Below are 23790 nucleotides of genomic sequence, written 5' to 3'. Positions count from 1 at the left end.
CTGTAGTCCTAGCTCAGGAGGTGAAGGCAGGAGGATCAGAGTTCCAAGGTCGTCATCTTCAGTCGCCTAGTGAGTTCAAGGCCAGCTTGGGTTATATGAAATTCTGTCTCACAAAACTAAAACAAAATCCATCAAAAGAGAAGATTTGGGCTTTGTTTTATTTTGGTTTGGTTTTGAGACAGGGTCTTGAACTCAAAGAGAACGCCTTCCTCTACTTTCCAAATGGTTAGAGGTATAGGATGAAAGGTGTTAGAACTGAAAATACAACACATCCCCAGCCATAAAACAGGTCTCATTGTATGTCACTAGCTGTCCTAAACTTGATCTGTAGACCAGACTGGCATTGCATTAAGAGATCTGCCTACTTCTCTCTCCTCACTGCTGGGATTAAGGCAGGTACCATCAAGTGCAGCCTGTTGGGTGTTTTGTTTTGTTTTTTAAATGGGATATTCTGAAAGGTTCTTAACTTGTTCTCTTGAGGGATTTGCTTAGGAAAGAAAAACATGAAATAGTAGAGTCAAGTAGGAGCCATGCCTTCAAGGAATGAAGGGGTAAAAGAAGGGAGAGAGTATATGCTGAAGATGTTAGAAATTTTATATATAAGGCTAGGATGTTAGCTGAAGATGTTAGAAATAATATATAAGGCCAGGTGGTGGTGGCGCACACCTTTAATCCCAGCTCTTGGGAGGCAAAGGCAGGTGGATTTCTGAGTTTGAGGCCAGCCTGGTCTACAGAGTGAGTTCCAGGATAGCCAGGGCTGCACAGAGAAACCGTGCCTAGAAAAACCAAACCAAAACAACAACAACAACAACAACAACAACAACAACAACAGGACGAAAAATGAGAGGGTCTGCTGATTGTATACCCTTTCAATGAAAACAGACTGTTGAATGGAATCTAGAGGAGAGAATGGAAGATTTGCAGGATGGGATAAAACAGAAGGAAAAGCCACTGGAGAATGGGGAGCTACTGCAGAGAGGAGAAGAGGAAGATTTTAAGTGGCAGAGGGTCCACACAGAGCTGTTGAGCACATTGTGACAAGTTGCTATATTTTTTAAAAAATAAAACTTAGGGGCTGGAGAGATGGCTCAGTGGTTAAGAGCATTGACTGCTCTTTCAGAGGTCCTGAGTTCAATTCCCAGCAACCACGTGGTGGCTCACAACCATCTGTAATGGGATCTGATGCCTTCTTCTGGTGTGTCTGAAAACAGTTATAGTGTATTCACATACATAAAATAAATCTTTTGAAAAAATAAAATAAAAACTGAGTAAATAGGGGCTGTCGAAATGGCTCATTGGGTGAGAGCACTGACTGCTCTTCCAAAGGTCCTGAGTTTGAATCCCAGCAACCACATGGTGGCTCACAACCTGGCGCCCTCTTCTGGTGCGTCTGAAGACAGCTACAGTGAATTACACCGGAGCTAGCGGGGCTGGCATAGGTCCTGAGTTCAATTCCTAGCAGCCACACACATGATAGCTCACAGCCATCTGTACAGCTATAAATAAAATAAAAAAAAAAAAAATTTTTTTTTTTTTTTTTTTTTTTTGGTTTTTTGTTTTGTTCTGTTTTGTTTTTTTTCCAGACAGGGTTTCTCTGTATAGCCCTGGCTGTCCTGGAACTCACTCTGTAGACCAGGCTGGCCTCGAAATCAAATAAATCTTTTTTTAAAAAATTGAGTAGACAAACTCTACAAAGGCTCTGTTTTGCTAACAACCCTCATGCCCAGCAAATATTCAGGGTCTGTTGCTTTGAAGAATATTAGAATGAACGTATTTCTTCTTAGTGTCACCCTAATGTCCAAGTACAATTTATCCTCTAAGTCCAAGGATTCTGCATCCACTAATTACGCTCACTTATGTACCAAAAACTGTTTAAAAGCTATCTCATCAATTTGGAATGTGTACGGCATTCCCTGATTTAAAATAGTGCAACTAATCACAGTGTATGCATTGTATTACTTACAGTAGTCCAGAGACAACTGAAGTACGTGGAAGGATGTGTCAGTCATAGACTGTGTGGGTGTCAGTTAGGAGTGGCAGTGGCGCTGGAATAGCTCCATGGAGGGGATGCAGAGGGCCACCTGGCTACCAGCAACACTTTCTGTGGGAAGGAAGGGCATGGGATTTACAGAGGAAGGCTATAGAGTGATATTCGTGTTAGCTCTTCAGTCTGAAGTTGAATAAAGGCTGGCAGGTAGGAAGAGGGGGAATTTTAGAAGATCCTTGGTAAGGACAAGAGACTGGTGGGAGAGGAAATGTCTGGATTTGTGACCTCAGAGGCATAGCTGTTTGTAGACATGACAGTTCTTGGTGTGTCCTGAGCATATGGAGTGGAATGAGAGGAGGGAACAGTCATTGAGGAGGAACATAAAAGGCTGAGAGGTTAGGGGTATGATCTTTATGATGATAATGAAGAGGAGTTGTGCAGACAGAACTGAGTACCAAGTTAGCACAGAGAAAAGCCATTTATTAATGAGCCTGGTGTCAGGGCCCCATCTCATATGAGTTCATCTCCCTGCTCACTAGAGTAAGAACAATACAGTACCTTTTCTCCCTCTTCTCAAGATTGGCCTCTGTGTGCTACTGAATACAGGACTTAGCCATTTACTTCTTGATGATGACTTAAAAATGCCAGTTTGAATTCTGTCTTGAACAGTGCCTTTTCCACATTTTTTAAAAAGATGTTTTTGTTTATATATATTAGTTAGGCATAGTAGGTATTATAACATTTTCATATATATATGTAATATATTCCTATTGTATCACCTGTTACCCCTACCCTACTCCTCCTCCTAATTCCCTTTCTCCCTTCCATTCCCAGCTGTTTTTCATGTGTTTGTGTGTGTGTGTGTGTGTGTCTGTGTGTCTGTCTCTGTGTCTGTCTGTCTGTGTGAGGTGTCTGTGTCTGAGAGAGAGAGGCCCAGTGAATTTCATTAAGGTTGTTTACAGGAGCTTGGACACCTTGCTAGTAGCTATACCACTGAAGACTGTGTCTCTATCCCATGCTGACGACTGACTGTGTGTAAATCTTCAGAGATGAGTAATGCTCTGTGGACCCCTCTCTGTTACAAGGCAGTGTGATGGGCCAGTCTTGTAGTGATCTTATGCAGTGACTTCAGACTTGTGATAGCCATGCCTCGTGGTGCCTGTCACACTCACCCCTTTGCTCTGCCTCTTACAGCTTCTGCCTGTTGTCTTTGTTTCCTGAGCTTTGGAGGAGTGGTATAAATACCCTGTGTGATAAGTCACTTTGACCATTGCAAAAAAGAACTTTCTCAGAATAAGTCTAACAGCAACACTCATCTGTGGGCACAAACATAGTTATTTAGAAGGCAATTTGACAGGCATATCCTGACCACTTAGCAAAACAGCAGTGGCAGTAGCTTCTTGACTATGGTCTATGATTTTCTCGGCAAAAGGCTTTTGGATGGGTTTCCAATACCTGCCATGAGTTCTTCCTGTGGAGCAGACCTGGAATTCAGTCAGAATGGAGTTGTGGTTACTCCCATAACAGACTTGCCACTACTGCTGCAGTAGGCTCATTTTGCCTGGTGAGTCATTATTGTTAGTGGTTATGAGCTTGTTCTTGCCAAAGACTAGAGTTTGGTAACTCATACCCATGTTGGACAGCTCACAACTGCTTGTATCTCTAGCATCAGGGCATGCCAAAGCCCCCTTTTAGCCTACTTGAGCACCCATAAACATATACATAAACAAGCTAATAAAATATTTTAAGAGTGATATTTGTGTGTGCTAGAGAGTTTCATTTCCAAGTTGTGAACAATACCATGAAGTTACCTAGCTGGGTATTACAGGGCAAACATGTCACACCAGCCCTCCAGAGGTGTAGGGCAAGAGGGTTGTAAGTTTGAGGCTAGCATGGTCTTCATTCTGAGACCTTATCTCAAAAAAGAAAGGAGAGATTAGGAGAGGGAGGTAATTTGCTTAAGCTCCTTGTATTATTCAGCCTTTGCACTATCTCCTGGCTTCTGGATCCAAGTACACAATACCATTCCCAGTGGCTAAAACTAGCATTACTGAGTGCTTATAGTATGCGAGTTACTTGTATTAACTCATTTCCTGTTTCTGACATTCCTCTGATGTGTTGGTGAAATTATTTAATCTAGTTTTAGGAATAGCAGTAGAAAGACAAAGAAATTGACTTGTTAAGGCTCACTGCATTGGGCAAAAGTAACAGCTTTTAATTATGACTTTGTTAATATTGCTAGAGCCAGATGTGGTAGTGCACATCTTCAGAATCCCAGCATTTAGGGCCATCAGCAAGCAGATCTCTTCTGAGTTTGAGGTGCTCTCCTGGACTACATTACATAGCAAGTTCTAGGCTGTCCAGAAGTATACAGTGGGAGACCTGTTTACAAAAAAGGTGGGAAAAAGTTAGAAACCTGAAATTCTCTGCCTTACTGCTGCTCTGAAAATCCTTCCAGATCTCTCAGTGTATCTAGATGAATGGCCAAGACACTGAAGGATAAGTTGTGGAGATGGGGAAGTGGTTAAAAATGAAATATTAGGGAATGGGCTAAAGCTTTTGGTAACCTACTAGTTTGATAGAAGAATCATGCTGTTGAAGGACAACCCTTCATCATTTCTTAGTTATAAGTAAATGTTTCTTACCCATCTAGCCCATTCCTCAGAAAAGAGGTCCCCTTGATGAGTTTAGATCTCCTGAACACATAGGATCCATTCAGAACTTTCAATGACACGGGATTTTGAGAGTGAGCTCTTCCTTGCTTGGTTCCTCACCTGAAAAGAGACAGGCCAAGTCAGTCTCCTGAGTAGGGACATCCCATTCTGAAGATTTCTTCTGTTCTGGTGCAGGCCCATCTGTCTGGGGTAAGATAAATGTCTGAGATGGTATGCCAGTGCACACAGCTGAAATGTGGCTATTACCCTTCTTCAGCTGACTCTGGTTACCTGAGTGTTAAGAACTGAGATAGAAGCTATGACTCTATCCTGAAATTCAGCCAGTGGTGGTGCACGCCTTTAATCTCAGCACTTGGGAGCCAGAGGCAGCTGGCTCTCTTAAGTTTGAGGCCAGCCTTGGTCTTCAAAGTGAGTTCCAGATAGCTAGGGCTACATAGGATAGAGAAACTTTGTCTTGAGAATTTTGTGTGTGTGTGTGTGTTTCTGAGATACTTCTTCAAGGAAAGATAGCATTCCATCTTGTGTGTAGGTTTTTCTTCTGGCCTTGGGAATTGAACCCAGGGCTTCATACTTAAATAAGCATAAGCTCTACCACCAAGCTGTAGTCTCAGCCCCTGAACATATTTTAAAAACTGCTTTAAAAAAATAAATGCTTGGCTTTGAATCATCTACTTTCTGAGAAGGTTTGTGTGGGCATATGTGTCCTAACAAATGACAATGTTTTTATTTGCATTTTCTCATAGGAATCCATACACTACAATTAAATACCATCAGCCACATCAAACCTCAGCCACTTCAGTCCTGGCTCTTTCTGTCCTTTGGACAGAGCTCCACTTTTACCTTTGGCATTTCTTCTATTGCCTTATTTTCTTAGCCTCAACCTCTCATTACGTCAAGATAAACCTGTTAAATTTCCAGATAGAGAATTGACCCCAGAATATTTCTTTACCCACAGATCATTAATATGTCTGGTAGCAAGTAAAATGTTAAGCCATATATGTTCAGGGAATAGAATCATTTCCTTGTGTCCATGGGGTCCCTAATTCAGTCTCCCCATGCTCCCCCACCCCATGTCTGTCTCTGGGACTTGCTGCTTTGACTTACTTACCGAGTTCCCATAAAGGCTGTTTTCAAAATATGTCCTCTTAAAATATCTTCATAATAGTTTCTGGTGGAATGGAAACAGGCATTCGGGAAATTGTCTTGTTGCAGACACATTCATTAGTGTGGTCCTAGCCTTGCCAAAAGGAAGAAGGCCGTGCCAGGGCAAACATGCTCAGTCCTGAGAACGCTCCTTCTCTGAATTCCTGGTTTGTTCTTTCCCAGTCTTCTCCCTTCCGCATCCAGAAGTTTCATTGTTGGCATCCTTGTCCAGAATAAGTGGCTGTGCCAGAAACTGCGCACAGGTTGTCCAGACCAAATGTAAGGAGACAGTGTTCCTTCTTACTCACTGGCTTTGGAGTTTGGTTTGGTTTGGTTTTAACAATTTGAGCTATGCATCATGGCATATGTCTGTAATCTATGTACCTAGAAAGCAGGAGAATCATTGCAAGGCAAGTTCCAGCTCAGTCAGAGATACATAGGACATGTCTGAAACACACACATTCATATTCACATTCTCCTCTCCCATATTAGCCTGCTAATATCCTCCCAATATAGTCATAGGAGGGAGGTGTGGGGGATCCAGATAGAGTTGGAAGTGGGAAATAGGAGAGATATGACTAAAGTATATACATGTATGGAATTGTATAAAATACTGTATTTTCTTTTAAATAAAAGCCTGCACTAGGAAGAACCTTCTGTGGCCTGGGAAGGTTTCTCGTGTACTGTTGGTGTAATAGTACCTGGTCCTTGAAGGCGAAGCTGTCAGCTAATACTGCCCACTTTGGAACAGTCAGTGGATGTTGGGACTCTGGTGGTGATGCACATGGTACTTATATATGTTCTCAGATATTCTGTTTAGCAGCACTGCCTTACAAAGTCACCACTGGCCCTTTCCTTTTAAGTCCTCTGTTCTTGGAGATCTAGATACTTAAGAAATCCTAGATTTTTGGCATCCAAAGGACCTAGAAACAGAGTAAGAATGGGAGTTTAGAGATGATACAATCCAGCTGTTTATCATCTTCCCAGATGAAAAAACAGACACATGCTGGGAAATGAAGTGACTGGCCCATAGGCCTGAATCTGGTAACAGAAGTGGGGCCTGGAACATCACCCAGTTAGTAGTTTGCTCTGTACATGTGCTTCTGGCCTCTGTCATAGAATTCTGATACTTGTAATTCTTAGCATATTGGGGGACTGCATTCTGGTTCTAAATCTTTTGGGTTTTAGTTCTATTATATACTGTGTTCAACCTGGCCAAATTTGAAACTCTGGATTTCAAGTGTACTGCAGGCCAAGGCCAAAGAAGGGCATACTTTACTCATTGCCTGACAGTTTTGTATAGTCTGAGCTCTTCACCAGTGCCATTCTTACTCCTTTAAGGTGCCCCATGGTATCAGAATGCTGAGTCTTAAATCCCATGTAGGGTTCCTGTTTATTCAATTTGCTTAAGATACACCATTGTATCATCTCTCAAATAATGAAAGTGCTGGGAGCCAATTGAGCTGTCTTTCAACAAGCTTTTTTTTTTTTTTTTAACCATTTGTTTAAAAACAAGAAATGATGTTCAGACACTAGTTTCCAGGGCTTTTCATTTTCCTCTTATTGAAAGCTAGCATTCTCTCTGCCCTTCTTCTGGTCTATTTGTCCCTATTCCTTCATTTCAGCTGTGTCTTTGCTAATCATTCAAAAGATGAATGATGCAAACTTCCAGTGCGAGTCACACTCCACTGTCTGTATTACTTAGGTTTTCTCTTGAGTACCAAGGCTGCTCCCACTCCTACTTGGCGAGGTACCTTTTCTGGCCACAACTGAAAATTGAAACCTCTACTCTAGCCTTCCTATCTTTTTTTCTCCATGACATTAGTTACCTTCTAATCTAACATGTTGTGAAAGAAAAGCCTCTCCCATAGTCAGCACAGGGAGTTTTGGCTTCAGTAAGGCTCACTCCAAATTCTAACGAAGCAGGATGCTAACTTCAAGGAACACATTTGGATTATCAATAGTGGCAGAGCTCCTGTAATTCATAGAGAACCATTCTTCTGTGTTAAAAAACAGTGTTTCAGTCCTGTTTCTTATTCATTGGAAGGTTTTGTGGGCTGTAGAGTAGATCAGTTGTAGAATACTTGCCTTGAGTGTGTGGGGCCTTTGATTTAATCCTAGTACTTGGGAGGCAGGAGCAAGAGGATCACAAGTGGGATAAGTGTCTTTTTTTTTTTTTTTTTAAGATGTGGTGAGTACACTGTTACTGTCTACAGACACACCAGAAGAGGACATCAGATCCCATTACAGGTGGTTGTGAGCCACCATGTGGTTGCTGGGAATTGAACTCAGGACCTCTGGAAGGGCAGTCATGCTCTTAACCACTGAGCCACCTCTCCAGCCTTCAAAAAAATTTTTTTTCTTTTTTTTTTTTAGAAAGACATGTCACCACATCTGGCTATTTTCTTTTCCCTTCTTTTTTTGGAGATAGGATACATCTATATCGCCCGTCCTCTTATCCACATTCTGTTTTGGTGCCCACTATAGCCACAGCTCTGTAGTGTAGTAAATTACCTTTACAGCTTTAAGTGGTTCACTACAAGTGTACCATAAAATCCAGGGGATAAAAGTATTATTACTTTGTTTTGTTTTGGTTTTTGGTTTTTTGGTTTTTTGGTTTTTTTGAGACAGGGTTTCTCTGCATAGCCCTGGCTGTCCTGGAACTCACTCTGTAGACCAGGCTGCCTTCAGAACTCAGAAATGTGCCTGCCTCTGCGTCCCAAGTGCTGGGATTAAAGGCATGTGCCACCACACCTGGCATTACTTTGTTATTTAAATACTTTGTTATTAATACATCAGTCTGTTACATGGTTTTACCTTTTTATTATTTATTTATTTACTTATTAAGACTTATTTATTATTATATCTAAGTACACTGTAGCTGTCTTCAGACACACCAGAAGAGGGCATCAGATCTCATTATGGATGGTTGTGAGCCACCATGTGGTTGCTGGGATATGAACTCAGGACCTTCGGAAGAGCAGTCAGTGCTCTTAACTGCTGAGTTATCTCTCCAGCCCTGGTTTTGCCTTTTTTAAATAGTATTTTTGTTTATTTTTGGGTAAATTTATACATGTATGCATTGATCATAGCTACCCCACTGTCCTTCCTCTGTCCTCCCACTCTTCCCCAGAATTTTCCAGTATGGCTCCTCTTACTTTTATGGTTGAGTTCATGTCCTAAAGACAGTACATCACAGCACTCCTTCCCATCCACTGCCTTCTAACATTCTTTCTGCCTCCTCTTCCTCCACATTTCTGAACCTCGCAGTGGGGCCTTAGGTTTTGTTTTGTTTGTTTGTTTGTTTTAAGATTTATTTATTATTATTATAAATGAGTATACTGTAGCTGTCTTCAGATACACCAGAAGAGAGCATCAGATCTCATTATGGGTGGTTGTGAGCCACCATGTGGTTGCTGGGATTTGAACTCGCGACCTTCGGAAGAGCAGTCGGTGCTCTTACCCGCTGAGCCATCTCACCAGCCCAGGGCCTTAGGTTTTGCTGTGATGTCCCATTAGAGCTAAGTGTTGGAGCAGTACTGAACTGAGAGGGTCAGTAATCTGTGGGTATGTACAAGGACTTAGGAAGCAACTTGACAATATCTCCATTTAGGAAAACAGTACTAGGTTCTCCTTTAAGACTTGCCACCTCCTAAGCTGAGGGCCTTTGACCAGGTTTATAGTATCATGTTTTGTTTTTCCATTTAAATTTTACTTTAAATCTATCCAAACTGATGTGTTGATCTAGTTCACTGTGCCTGGCTAGTCCATGGGTGCTTTAGCCATATCCATAGGGCTTGGGGTCTTTTTAGTTCTTCTTGACTTTGGGGGGAGAGGTTCACTTTATAGCACTAGCTGCCCTGGAACCTCACTATGTACATCAGGATGGCCCCAACTATCATAGAAATCATTCTGCCTCTACCTCCCTAATGTTGGGTTTAAAGATGTGCTCCAGTTGTGCCAGCTGTTAGAATCTTTTTGTTTGTTTGTTTGTTTGTTTGTTTGTTTTGTTTTTCAAGACAGGGTTTCTCTGTCCTGGAACTCACTCTGTAGACCAGGCTGGCCTCTAAACTCAGAAATCCACCTGCCTCTGCCTCCCAAGTGCTGGGATTAAAGTTGTCCACCACCACTGCCCCGCTAGCTGTTAGAATCTTAACTTCCAGTATTCTCACAGTTTATCCTGGCCATATATGTTGTTTGTATTTTCCTAGGGGTTACAGGGGATTTTTCTACTTTTTTTTTTTTTTTTTGGTTTTTCGAGACAGAGTTTCTCTGTGTAACTGTGGCTGTCCTGGAACTCACTCTGTAGACCAGGCTGGCCTCAAACTCAGAAATCCGCCTGCCTCTGCCTCCCAAGTGCTGGGATTAAAGGCGTGCGCCACCACGGCCCAGCCGGGATTTTTCTACTTTTAAGACATGAACTTGGGCTGGGATAGAATGGCTCAGAGGTTAAGAGCACTGTCTGCTATTCCAGAGGTTCTGAGTTCAACTCCCAGCAACTACGTGGTGGCTCATAACCATCTATTGAGTGATCTGATGCCCTCTTCTGGCATGCAGATTAGAACACTCATATCCTTAAAATAAGTACATAAATCTTAAAAAAAAAAAAAAAAAGACATGAGCACTTTTATTAGCTTTTATTAATCTCAAGCATCTTAATGAAAAATTAAAATTGTTACAGTCTTTTGCATCACCATGATTTATACATTCTAGGACTTTTTTTGTGTGTGCTGTAGTAGTAATAGTTAGTAGTAGTAGATAAAGCCTTAAACATAAAGTTGTAAAGACAAGAATGAGAGAGTGGAACTGTTTGGGATGGCTAAGGTCTGAAAGTGCCTGTGCGTTTGTGTTCTTGTCCTTGTTAACTAACTTGAGGGATGTTTGTAAGGTTTTTAGAAGTCACTTAAGGCTGTTCTTTGAATTGCCACATCTGTGTTTCCGTACCCTCTCCCTCTTTCTGCATGTGCTCTCTGTGTCTATACTTAGAACACATAGCAGTTAGTTCCTCCTGTCTCTTGGCCTGGGCTACAGTATCCTTCCTGTACCCTGACTACATGACTGCCAAGTGGGTGCTGACAGGCATATTTGGAAGGACAGATAGACCCTGTGGGAAAGGGACAAGAGGGTGGAGTGGGGACAGTGGTGGTAAGAATTGTCCAAGGTCTGTAATGTAGTAAGGCTGCACAGTCCTCCTTGGGGAGCATCGTGGGAGAACGGCACAGTGAGGAGCTCTGGGTTCTTCCTGAGGATAGTGTTATTTATATACTGATGCAATCATTAATGTTAGGTTTAAAATGAATAAATTTCTTCTTGGAATTTAAACAGCAAAATTTTTGAGTTTATACTTTATCTAGGAATGTATTTTAAAAGTTAATGTATTTTAATTCCCTTTATTTCTTGGTTGTCTCAATTTTAACTAAAATTGACTCCCTTTGAGTGAATAGATTCAAAGGAACTGCTTTGGTCACTGTTCTTGTGAAATGTTGTGGTTTGGAGGCAATGCTCTCCTAATTTCAGTAGCTCTGGTTCGTGTTCTACTGTGTGGTCAAATGATACCTATTAATACACTGAGACATTCAAGTGCAGAACTTTTAAGTTAAGCACAGTTGTTAGAGTGCCTTTTCTTAGCTTCATCAGGGCACTAGTTATAAATCACTTACCATTATATATTCTCTTGGCAAGCTCCTGCATAATTCAGAAGACAGTTGTTCATAAGATTATCTGACCTGTGCGGTGGTATTGCACACCTTTATTCCAGCACTCAGGATGCTGAGGCAGTTGAATCTCTTGAAGGCTAGCCATATCTACCCAGCAAGTTCCAGGACAGCCTGGGCTACACAGAGAAAACCCTGTCTCAAAAAAGCAGAAAAGAAAAAAGATTATCTGCTGCACAGTCTGAAGCTTCCTTGGTTGTTATTATAGGACTCTGTATTTTAGTTAGTTGGGGTGATTATATATAAAATCTTACATATTTAATAAGTAGCCAAAGATCTAGGGATGAAAGTAACAATTTGAGGATCACTGCTTTTGCCAGTCTTACAGTGGTATCCAGTACTGACAAGTTAAGACTCACTGTTCTCTGCATACTTTGTGCTGCTAATTAACATCTCTTTTTGCAGGATTCATGAATAAAATTTTCCATCCCAACATTGATGAAGCGTAAGTAACTATTTAAAAATGTTTGAATTTTAGCAGCAGCTGTTCTTGATTAATTAGAGGGCATCTCTCTTTCACAGATATAAAAGAACTCTCAGTTATCTTTTGGGTATTATGGGAGGCAGGACTGTATGGTCACTTCAACTATAGAGTTCTAGGAACGTGATCGTCTAAGCCATGGAGGTTTCAGTGCAGTTACTGATTATACTGCTCATGGATTTCCATTTTCATGATTGGGCCTTTCATTGCCTTTGGTATCCAGCTGAAATATTCTGCATCTCAATTCTTACTATATAGACCCAAAAGACCTCTTTGTCAGCATATGGATTTTCTGTTTTCAGCTCTTAATGTATTTCTTAGTTCTTAAGAGACAAATATGAATGATAATTTCATTTTAGCTAATGAATCTTAATTACCTGTTTCTTAATGATTGTTTTTATGCAATGTCGTCGCAGCCAGTCTTGCCCGTCCTGGGCTGGTTATCTGGACTATCCTTTTTTCTTTGTCCAGCTTTAGTTTGGCTGTCTCACAACAACATAGGAAATTTTTGTGAACCTTGTATGAGTAGGTTACATGTCTATATTGTGTTCCTTAATCTTTAGTACCTCAGTGTATCTACCATCCTGATGACGAATAATATTCTCTTAAGTACCCACAGTGAAGTAGATGAGGGACTGAGTGTGATGGAATAACTGTAGAGCAGTAGTGTAAGGTTCATATACTACCTTTAGTTGTCAAGTTTCCTTAAGTAACTTTAATCTTTGACATCTATAATATTTTTAAAAATATAGAATAGTTATTTTTCAAATTAATCTTTAAGTTTGTTTTTCTTAGGAGACTCAGAACATGCAAACACTTGACTGTCTAGTCTAGCGAAATTCTGTGCTGGGGAATCGCAAGGTCTACCTATGATTCCCTGGTAATTCTCATCACCTGGGTCTGGTGTTTTCTTCTTGGAACACTCACTCTTGTTCCTTGTTGGTTGTAAGCGAAACACAAAAGAGCTTGTAAATCCCTGTGCTTCTCCTCTAGTTTACTCCCAGCCACATCTTAAAGGATCTGTTACAGGGTGGTTTTGATAAAATTGGCTGCGAGAAACATGCAACTAGATTTCTAATTTTTAAAAAGTGCCATTTTTTTTCATCTATTTCAGGTCAGGAACTGTGTGTCTAGATGTAATTAATCAAACTTGGACAGCTCTCTATGGTGAGTTTGGCCATGGAATATTATTTGGAGATACTTTTTTGAGACTACATTGCCTCAAAAGAATGTTGCTTGGGTTTTCTTGAGTTGTGTTGGGAATGGGAAAGAATTTTGAGGGCTGAGTGGGAAGGTTTGCTTGATGGGGAAGAAAACAGGGTGGGCAGTGGGGCTAGGGACATTGCTCAGTGGTTAAAAGTACTTATTATACAAACATGAGGACTAGAATCTGGATCCCAGAACTCGTGAAAATCCAGGTGAGCGCAGGCCTCTCAAGGCAGAGACAAGGAGTTCCCCTGTGCACGATGGCTAGGGAGACTAGCCATATGGGGGGCCTCTGGTTTAATTTAGAGACCCTGCCTCAGGGAATAAAGTAGAAAGAACACATATGCACAGTAGACACAGACAAGTGTGAAAATGGATAAAGAAACAGGCTTTTTTTCCTCTGAAGTATAGCTTCAGTTTAGTAATGCAAATTATAATAATTTAATGAAAGGCTAAAGAGATGGTTAATGAGACACTCCTGCATAGGACCCAAGTTCGTGTCCTGCGCCCATGTCAGGCTGCTAGCAATTGCCTATAACTTCAGCTCTGAGGGGTCTGATGTCTCTGGCCTCAGTACCTACATTCATGTGAATATACTGCCACCTTCCACAGACAGACGTAATTTTAAACATCTTTAAAACATAAGGATTCTGTGGGCCAGGTGTGGTCATTTCAGTACTCAGGAAGCCGAAGCAGGAAGAAGTGTGAGGGTGGTCATCGTTGGCTGGGTGGAGAGACTGCCTGCAAGATTAAAAACGAAAAGAACTAATACACTTTCTAAGAGTCTCAACTAAACATACAGTAATTATTTATACACACATACACACAAATACATACACAAATAAATGTTGGTTGTTTTTTCTTTCTTTAATGGGTATATTCTGAAACTTGTATCCTATAGTTTTAGAGAATCTTAGCAAGGTGTCTCTGAGATGAGATGAGTATTTAAGAAAGCAGGTGTTCCAAAAAGTGTGACTCATCCATTGTAACAAACCAACCAGTGACTTAGTCAGTTCTTCAGAATACTGTGCTAAATGTCACCTGCTAAGGGAATTGAAAAGAAAAGTCTATTGAAAGCGAACCAGTGATACTAAACAAAGTAATTTTACTTTTAGCCACAAGTCCAGATCCACAGTCTTAATAAACATTCCCTCTCTGATGCTTTGACCCCATGAGCTTCTCCTGCACTTTTTCTGCTGTCAGTAACCTTAGAGTATGTCTTAGAGTTTTTTCATACACCCACTTTGACTTAGTATTGGTTGTCTATGCCTATTAATTTTTTGTTCTGCTAGATTGTTATCTACCATAGGGACTGTTAAGTGTGTCCAATTTGTCTCTAGGTGGGACTTTTAGCACAGTGCCTCTCACTAAAAAGTATTGCAAGCATGACTAAATAGATCTTAGTTGCACACGGAAAGGAGGAAAAGATCACTCACAGCCGGGGATTGTTCAGAAGTGAGAAGAATTAGACAGAGGCAGAATGATCTGTGAAGTTTGAGAGAAGTTTGAAGCCTGGTCAGAAAGATCCTGTCTCAAAAAACTTAGACTTGGAGGAAACCAGGAAGGAAGGGGGGGTGTTGGAGAGAGGAACAGGAAGGGAGAAATGATGTAATTATAATCTCAAAAATACAAGTTTAAAAGAAAAAAAGCTTGAGAGAGCGTAATACTCTTGGTCCACACAGAGCCTGAGCCACCTTTCCTAGACATCCCTGTACTAGGTTTGTAGATGAACTCACAGGAAGGTTGCTCACTAGCAGTATGCAGTCCATCCCTTTCTGCTCCTCATTGCACATACCTTTCAGGAAGGATTTCCTCAGTAGAATTCTGTCTCCTGGTCTTTATGTGACTGCTTCTTTTTTCACATTTTCTCATCACAAGCATTACTTTCTCATGCCCATCCTAGCCACCCATCATAGAACATTTTGTTTGCATGTGTTTTAAACCTTTTATTTTATCTTGATCTACTGGATTGTAAGCCCCAGTTGAGCAGGACTTCCTGAATTTTCTCTGTCTGCACCACCTTTTAGCCCAAGAGCAACTTTGAGTTTTGGGGGGTTGTTTTTTGTTTTGTTTTTAATCTTTAGGTTATATTTATTTGTTTGTTTTTGACGTATGGTCTTTATGTAGCCCTGGCTGTCCTGAAGCTTACTATGTAGACTAGGCAGGTCTGAAACTCAGAGATCTGCCTGCCTCTGCCTCCCAACTGCTGGGATTAAAGGCGTGCGCCACCATATCTAGCCAAGAAGAAAAACTTTTTAAAAGGTTTCTTTGAATGCCAGGCAGTGGTGGCGCATGCCTTTAATCCCAGCTCTTGGGAGGCAGAGGCAGGCGGATTTCTGAGTTCAAGGCCAGCCTGATCTACAGAGTGAGTTCCAGGACAGCCACGACTATACAGAGAAACCCTGTCTCCAAGGTTTCTTTGAGTGTTCTGTCTACAAATGAATGTCTATCACATTCATGCTTAGAACCTATGGAGGCCTGAAGAGGGAGTCAGATCAGCCATGTAGATGCTGAACTAAACTCGGATCTTCTGCAAGAGCAGCCACCACTCTTAACCTAGCTTGCTCTCAAGCCCGTAGACCAAGAAAACTTTTGTGACCCTGGACATATAAGCACATAACAAATACATAAGTTAAACATTTACTGGTAACAACTACAAATAAATTTATCTTAAAACAATTCTTTGGCATACATATAATTTTTTCATTTATTAAAAATAAAAACAAACTTCCAGACTGATAAGATAAAGAATTTAGTATTGGGGCTGGAGAGATGTGGCTCAGTGGTTAAGAGCACTGATTGCTCTTCCAAAGGTCCCGAGTTCAAATCCCAGCAACCACATGGTGGCTCACAACCACCCGTGATGTGATCTGATGCCCTCTTCTGGTGTGTCTGAAGACAGCTACAGTGTACTTACACACGATAAATAAATAAACCTTTTTTTAAAAAAAAAAGGAATTTAGTATTGACTGAATTTTTGATACCTTAAATATAGAGCATTTTGGATGTTTTTCAGAGGTGATTGATAATGGTCAATATTGAAAAGGCCACCTAGATTAATATAGAATACAAAATAACAGCTATGTTTAGGAACATTTCAGAAAATGTTGGAACTTCTAACTTAATACTTCCATGTAGAGACTGGTTGTAAAAATATTGAAAGTTGGGCTGGCGAGATGGCTCAGCAGGTAAGAGCACTGACTGCTCTTCTGAAGGTCCTGAGTTCGGATCCCAGCAACCACATGGTGGCTCACAACCACCCATAATGAGATCTGATGCCCTCTTCTGGTGTGTCTGAAGATAGCTACAGTGCATTACACTGGAGTGAGTGGCTGGAGTGAGCAGGGCCATCCTGAGTTCAATTCCCAGCCACCACATGATGGCTCACAGTTATCTGTACAGCTACAGTGTAGTCATACACATAAAATAAATAAATAAATCTTAAAAAAAAAATATTGAAAGTATTTGGTTTTGTATAAGAGCAGAAGATGTGCCCAGTAAAAGCATCACAGCTCTTAACCCAGAAGTGTCAGGTCTTGGGGAGCATTCACTGGCATGATATAGCATGACCGCAGACACAATGCAAAGTGTACATCTGTGTTCAGAGCTAGGGCTGCTGTAAAGTTCACAGTGCAATACAGGCAAGTACTGCTGTAATCTTTGGTTTGATTATATGTCGGATTTTGAATTAACTTTGGTTGTTGCATTTTCCAAAATGCTATGCTTTTTTCCAAAATATTTCCATTTTTCATTATCTCTGTCCATATGGCATCACTGTCCACAGTTGTGATTAGCTGAATAATAGAGAAGGGACTTGGATGTTTCTAAAACACACACACTCCTAGACTAGTGCCTGCTGTACAGTATGGTTTGTTGAACTAAATCAGTGTATTGACCATGTCCAGTACTGCTTACCATAAGCTTTGAGGACCAGTGGCTTAATAAGACAAGGCGACCAGAGCACACATACTCCAAACCTGATTGGGTGGATTTAAAATTAAAAAAAAAAAAAAAAAAAAAACTTTTCTGGCAAGCTACCTGAACTATTTGGTGTCATGATGTGTTTCCTTAAACTGTATTCACATTTTAGAAATGTACATAACAAAATATCCCAGTCTGGCTTCTGTTACACTCAAGTAAGTTAGATTCAGTCTCACTAACTTTTGTACAACTGGCCAGAAAACCATTCTTCTGATTCTCAAGGAGCTTGTGTCTCCAAAAGTTAACAACAGATTTATTGATTGTAATTCGTATGACTCAGACACAGTGATGTTTTTTGTTTGTCAGTGGTATGCAAACTATCACCACCACCCTCATCCCACACACACACACACACACACACTACACCACCAACCCACTCCTTTTTTTTTTTTGGTTTTTTTTTTTTTGAGACAGGGTTTCTCTGTGTAGCCTTGGCTGTCCTGGAACTCACTTTGTAGACCAGGCTGGCCTTGAACTCAGAAATCCGCCAGCCTCTGCCTCCCAAGTGCTGGGATTAAAGGCATGCGCCACCACCGCCCGGCTCTAGCCGGCTCCAACCTACTACTTATGTTTATAGATCATCTGCTCTGAACATCAACGGTGTCCCTGTTGGTGACTGGCTATTTTCACCTTGCATAGTTTTCGAAGGCTCATCCTTGTAGTATGTATCAAATTCTTTTCCTGACTGAATTGTCTTAGCATATTTTATTGATGCTGAACCATTTTTAAATTTTTGTCAGAAGGTCTGAGATTTTCAGAAGATTTAAGAGTAGAAGCCAGTGTGCGTACAAGTTTCACCACACAAAATATTGTATACTTTCTTGTATTCTCTTGTAAGGCAAAGTTTATTAAGCAATGAGTGCTAAGCCACTTTGGTCAAAGAGAGAGAATTAAAAGCACACTTCCACAGTACACTCTTTGAGTTGTTCTGTGTTCATGATACGAATGTGGCCATTTCTAGCACTACAGGTTAGTGCAGGAAAACAAATACTTTCAATCGAGTCAAAGGTAAAATGAGCATGAGGAAATTGTTTGACATTTTGCTTTTAAACAACAAGAGATTTCTCTAGAAATTTCAACATATACCAGGTACTGGTAGAGTTAGTTTAGTTCAAATGCCCATGAAGGTTTTGTGGGAGTTAAGAATTATCTGATTTTGAGAACTGAACTGTTATCGGAGATTGCTAAAGCCTCGGCATTGAAGAGTTAGAACACGAGTGGTGAGCTCTGAGTAATCACTTCGTTTCCTGCAGTCATTTGTAAGAGTCTTAGTTTAGTGGGGTTTGGTCAGGTGTGATAGCACATGCCTTTAATCAAGCACTTGTGAGGCAGGGGCAGGTGAATCTCTTTGAGTTTGGAGATTGCTGGTCTACAAAGTGAGTTCCAGGACAGCCAAGGCTGTTGTTACACAGAGAAACCTTGTATCACAGACAGACTGCCTGCCTGACTGACTAATTTGACTGACTGAGTTGACAAGCTCCAAAAAAATTTCTAATATAAGACTAAATAGCCGGGCAGTGGTGGTGCACGCCTTTAATCCCAGCACTTGGGAGGCAGAGGCAAGTGGATTTCTGAGTTCAAAGCCAGCCTGGTCTACAGAGTGAGTTTCAGGCCAGTCTGGGCTACACAGAAAAACCCTGTCTCCAAAAACAAAACAAAACAAAACAAAAAAAAAATGATTAAATAACTAGAGCTGGAAAGATGGCTGTTCTTCCAGAGGATCTGAGTTCAATTCCCAGCACCCACATGGCAACCCACAGCTGTTTGTAACTCCAGAGGATCTGGTACCCTAGCAGGAACATGCAGGCACAAATATACAGAAAACGTAAATTACAAAAAATGACTAAGCTAATCGAAGAAAGTTAATTTAACATAAGTATCCAACTGAAAGCATAAGGCTTGGCTTGGTCCCCAAATCTTGTGGCAGCGCCTACTTGTATATTCCATGGAGGAGGACAGGGCAGGAACTGTCTGTAAGGTTTCCTGCTGTTCACTGTGCCATGGGCATGTGCTGTTCCATGGACACAGTGTGTTTAGAATAGTATTTCCAGCTGAAGTTCCAGGTCTGTGCTTACCATAGCATGTCACGCTTACCAAAGCATCGTTCATTCTAGCAGTAAATTTAGTCCTTCATGTGACTGGCACATTGCTTCAGTTCTCATCTGTTGTCTCTTTGCCAAGTACACCTGAAGCTTGTTTGTTCACAAGTTCTAAATTGGTGTGATCATAATTTAATCACCAAGTAATTTTATATTACTTTATTTCTAGAGGATTAATTATAGTGGGTAATACAGTTACTTTGTAAAGATGATGTCATCAGTATGAAGTTCTCTCTCTGGCATTTATTTAGTAGTTAACTGTGGTACTCTTACGACATTGAGAGAAAATAGCAGATGACAAAATTGATCCATTCTGACTTGTAGCATGGCAGAATCTTTTCTTCCGTTCCTTCCTGCTCTTGCAGCACCAGTGATGAAAGCACTGGAAAACTTAAACTGCAGCCAAGGGGATCTGGGTTTTAGTGTCAAAGACAAATGTGACTTAAGAATTGGTGGAGGGCTGGAGAGAGATGGGGCTCACCAGTCAAGTGTGGCTTGGTGCCCTTCCATAGTTTGTTTCCAGGATCCACAACAGGAGGCTCACAGCCATCTGTAAGCACAGCTCTAAGTCTGTGCTGATTTTTTGTTTACTTGTTTGTTTTGAGAGGGGAGCAACTTGAACAACCCAGAGTCATCTGAGAATCTTAAGAAAATGTTTCCGTGAGATTGGCCTATAGGTGTTCTGTTGTTGGTTTGGCTTAACTTTGAACAGGTTTCTCTTTGAAGCTCTGGCTGTCCAGGTACTTGCTCTATGTCTCAAACTCAGAGATGTGCCTGTGTCTGCCTCCTGAGGGCTAGGATTAAAGGCATACACCACCTCCTAGTAGGAATGATGCTTAATAGTTCTTAATTCCAGCGGAGGCAGATGGATTTTAGGAGCTTAGTGGTGGCGCACACCTTTAGTCCCAGCACTTGGGAGGCAGAGGCAGGCGTATTTCTGAGTTTGAGGCCAGCCTGGTCTACAGAGTGAGTTCCAGGACAGCCAGGGCCACACAGAGAAGCACAATCTGAAAAAAATTTTTTTAAAGATATTTTTTGTTTATGTCTCTTGTATATCTTCATACATGCAAACACATGCATACATGTATCCAGTGACGCCAGAAGAGAGGGCATCACACCCCTTGGAACTGGAGTTACAGGAAATTGTGAGCCAGCCAGTGTACATACTGGGAAGTGAGCACCCGCAGTGACCACTCTTAACCACTGAGCCACGCCTCCTGTCCCCAGTATCCATGTGTACCTTTTAAGTTCTTCTTCTGTTTCTTAGTTTTTAAAATTTTCTCCAAAATACTTTTTTATTTTATTAAATTCTATTTCTTTTTGTAGTTGCCATATCAGCCCATACTTCTAGGGCTGAGACAAATTCAGTCTTGTGTGAGTTTGACCCTTGACCCTTCATTGTACTAATCTATCTGGTAAACTGTATTATGGATTAAATTGTGGACAAGTGAGATATGAAAGACTACTTTCTCTCTCTCTTTTTTTTAAGATTTATTTATTTATGTAAGTACACGGATGGTTGTAAGCCACCATGTTGCTGGGATTTGAACTTAGGACCTTCGGAGGAAGAGCAGTCAATGCTCTTAACATCTGAGCCATCTCTCCAACCCAAAAAAACTACTTTTCTATTTTTCTTTTTTATTTTTTGAAACAGGGTTTCTCTGTGTAGCCTTGGCTGTCCTGGGACTCACTCTGTAGACCAGGCTGGCCTTGAACTCAGAAATCCACCTGCCTCTGTCTCCCAAGTGCTGGGATTAAAGGCATGCGCCACCACTGCCTAGCTAGACAAGCTTTTATTGAGACTAAAAATCAACATATATTAACTATTACTTCCCAAGAATTATCTGAACATTAGTAATAGATAAATAAGGTCAGCTCTGACAGAAGGCATGTGCCAGGGACTTAAAGGCAGGAAGAGAAACAAAGGTAATTTTAGTAAGCACTTGGAGGGAGGGAAATTAGAACAAATTTTTAAGTAGTTAACTCAGGCTGTGACACTTTCCAAATAATTCATGTTTTAGCTAAAGGTAATTATACCAAATAATGCTTTATTGAGGCATGTAGCTGAGTAGTAGAGCACTACTAGATTTGACCCCTTGCATTGAAAAAGTCAAAACCAGGAGTACCCTTTCCTGAGCTGCGCTGATGGACAACACTTGTAATCCTAATGGTTGGATAGCCAGGGCAGAGAGAGTGCAAGTTCCAGGTGAGTCTAATCCACATAGTGAAACACCGCCTTAGAAAAAGAATGGACAGAAAGAAAAAGCTGGACAGATGGCTCAGTAGCTAAGCGCACTTCCTGAGGATGCGGGTTCAATTCGATGGCAACCCCCAACTGTTTGTAACTCCAAGATCTGACACCCTCACATAGATGTACCTGTAGGCAAAGCACCAATGAACATAAAGAGGGGGAGGAGGAAGAGGGATGGTGATATATCACTCCAGTTTGCGCTGTTCCAAGATTCTGTTTTTGGTTTTGGTGGTTTTGAGACAGGGCCTTGCTATGAAACCCAGGCTGGCCTCTTGATACAACAATCCTCCTGCCTCCCAGGTGCTGGCTGACACGTGTGTCACCATGCCCTGCTGTTTGTAGAAGTTTGAGTGTAGTAGCTACACTGAGAGGTTTGTGTGTGTATCTTTATGACTGGTAGGGCAACAACTATGTGAACAGGCACAAAAGCTCAGTGTTGCATCTGTGTATGTGTAGACTCATAACTTCATACCTGGTGTTATTCTGAGTCTTGTAGGTAGAGCTTAAGTAGTACAGGTTCTTCTCAGCATTAGAGGGATGGCTCCTGTTATACAATAGAAAAGAAATATGCTTAGTTTCAGGCTTGCTGGCTTTGACAGGACTTAGCTAGCTCCATGACCAGCCTTCTTTATGGACTTGCAACTCTTCAGAAGGCAATTTTTATGTGGCTCAGAAAGTAGCTATTTCAGGAAAGTGGAAAATTTGTTCTTCAGTAGAAGAGTTTAGTGGATTGGATATGTCATGTTCACTGGTCAGCATTAGACCATGTCGTAACCCATTGTGGATTGTGCATCCCAAGCCAACTCACAAAGGACTCACAAAGATGACCTGCTTTATTGGGGCTATAGATACACTGAGCCATCTTCCTAGCCCAAGAAAAGAATTTTATCTGTAGGTTTAGATAATTTTATTTTATATGGATGCATGTTTTGCCTACATGTATGTATGTGCACCATGTTTGCCTAGTACCCTCAGAGGGTAGAAGAAGACATCAGATTCTTGGGGAACTGGAGTTACAGACTGTTGTGAGTCACCATGTGGGTGTTGGGAATTGAATCTAGTTCTTCAAGAAGAGCAACCAGTGCTCTCATTGAGCCATCCCTCTAGCCCCTATCTTATTTTATCTCAAGACACAGGCTTACTATGTAGCCTTGACTGGCCTAGTGCGCACTTTGTAGACCAGTTTGGACTCAGACTCAAAGACATCCACCTGCCTCTGCCTTCCAAGTACTAAAACTAAAGGCATACACTACCATTCCCAACCTAGAATGCTTTCAAAATGGTCCATGTTTTTTGGTGGCAAAGCATTTAACTTATCATATGTAATAGTCCTGAGTTCAATCTCCAATATCACAGTAAATATGTAAGTAAATAAGAACCTGCACACATTCATACAAATGGTTCTTGGGTTCAGATTGGTGACTTGGTGATCTGGCACTTAGCAGAACTTTAGTGTTCTTCAGGTCTTAGAGTGCTACATGTTTACTGTTGTCTTTTCCCAGAGAGAACAAAATGACTTATTTTAAGCTTAAAATACTAAAAAGCAAAAATACTACCAAAAAGTTGAATTCAGGGTCGATGGTGGACTGGTCCGTTGACCTCCTGAATGCACTAAGCTATGTGGGACCTTTCTTGATCAAATATCATTTAGTTTATAGATTGTCTACCTATCTGAGGTTATTCCTGATTAACTTTACTAAAATGTCATTTCTGAGGATGTCTGCTACCTTTTATGGCCTTCTTGTCAAGTTTTTCTTGCCCATGACTGGAGAGTTACTTGCAGCATAGGCTTCCCTGGTTGCTAAGGCACATAGATAGGTGTTGTGGTTTGAGTATGAAATGTCTGCAACAGGCTCATGTGTTGAACAGTTAGTCCCCAGTGGGTAGTGCTATTTTGGGAGGTGTAGAAACTTTAGGAGGTAGCTCTAGCTGAAGGAAGTAGGTCACTAGAGACATGCCTTTAAAGGTTATTACCACTACCTGGTCTCTTACTTGCTCTCTACTTCTGACCAACAAGGAAGGAGCCTCCGATTGCCATGGAGCTCCATCCACAAGCACTTGGGCCCAGCAACCATGTGCTGAAACCATGTGCCAGTAAGTCTTGCCTCCTTTAGGGTGATATCTGAGTTTTGGACATATTCTTGAATGCCAGGACAGCCAGGTCTACACAGTGGGGCGTCCCTGGCTCATACCTCCTCCCAAGAAAAGAAAAAGGGAATAATAAAGTTTTTTTGTTTTTGTTTTTTGGGTTTT

General features: G+C 41.2%; 1 protein-coding gene across 2 annotated transcripts in view; it reads left to right on the top strand.

Moving 5' to 3' along the window:
* Ube2h (ubiquitin conjugating enzyme E2 H) overlaps positions 1–23790 on the top strand; it is a 92218-nt gene that overhangs the window by 54288 nt on the left and 14140 nt on the right. Inside the window, exons 4-5 of one of the 2 annotated variants that reach the window (XM_031381412.1) lie at positions 11925–11964; positions 13115–13167. The exons of the other annotated variant lie outside the window; for it this stretch is intronic. Of the exons in view, the coding sequence (XP_031237272.1) occupies positions 11925–11964; positions 13115–13167 (93 nt within the window). The remainder of the gene's footprint in view (positions 1–11924; positions 11965–13114; positions 13168–23790) is intronic. 2 annotated transcript variants of the gene reach the window in all.

This window comes from Mastomys coucha, unplaced genomic scaffold (assembly GCF_008632895.1).
Source record: "Mastomys coucha isolate ucsf_1 unplaced genomic scaffold, UCSF_Mcou_1 pScaffold20, whole genome shotgun sequence".
NCBI classification, from domain to species: domain Eukaryota; kingdom Metazoa; phylum Chordata; class Mammalia; order Rodentia; family Muridae; genus Mastomys; species Mastomys coucha.
The sequence above is the reverse complement of the archived record's forward strand: the minus strand, read 5'-3'. Positions and strand labels throughout refer to the sequence as shown.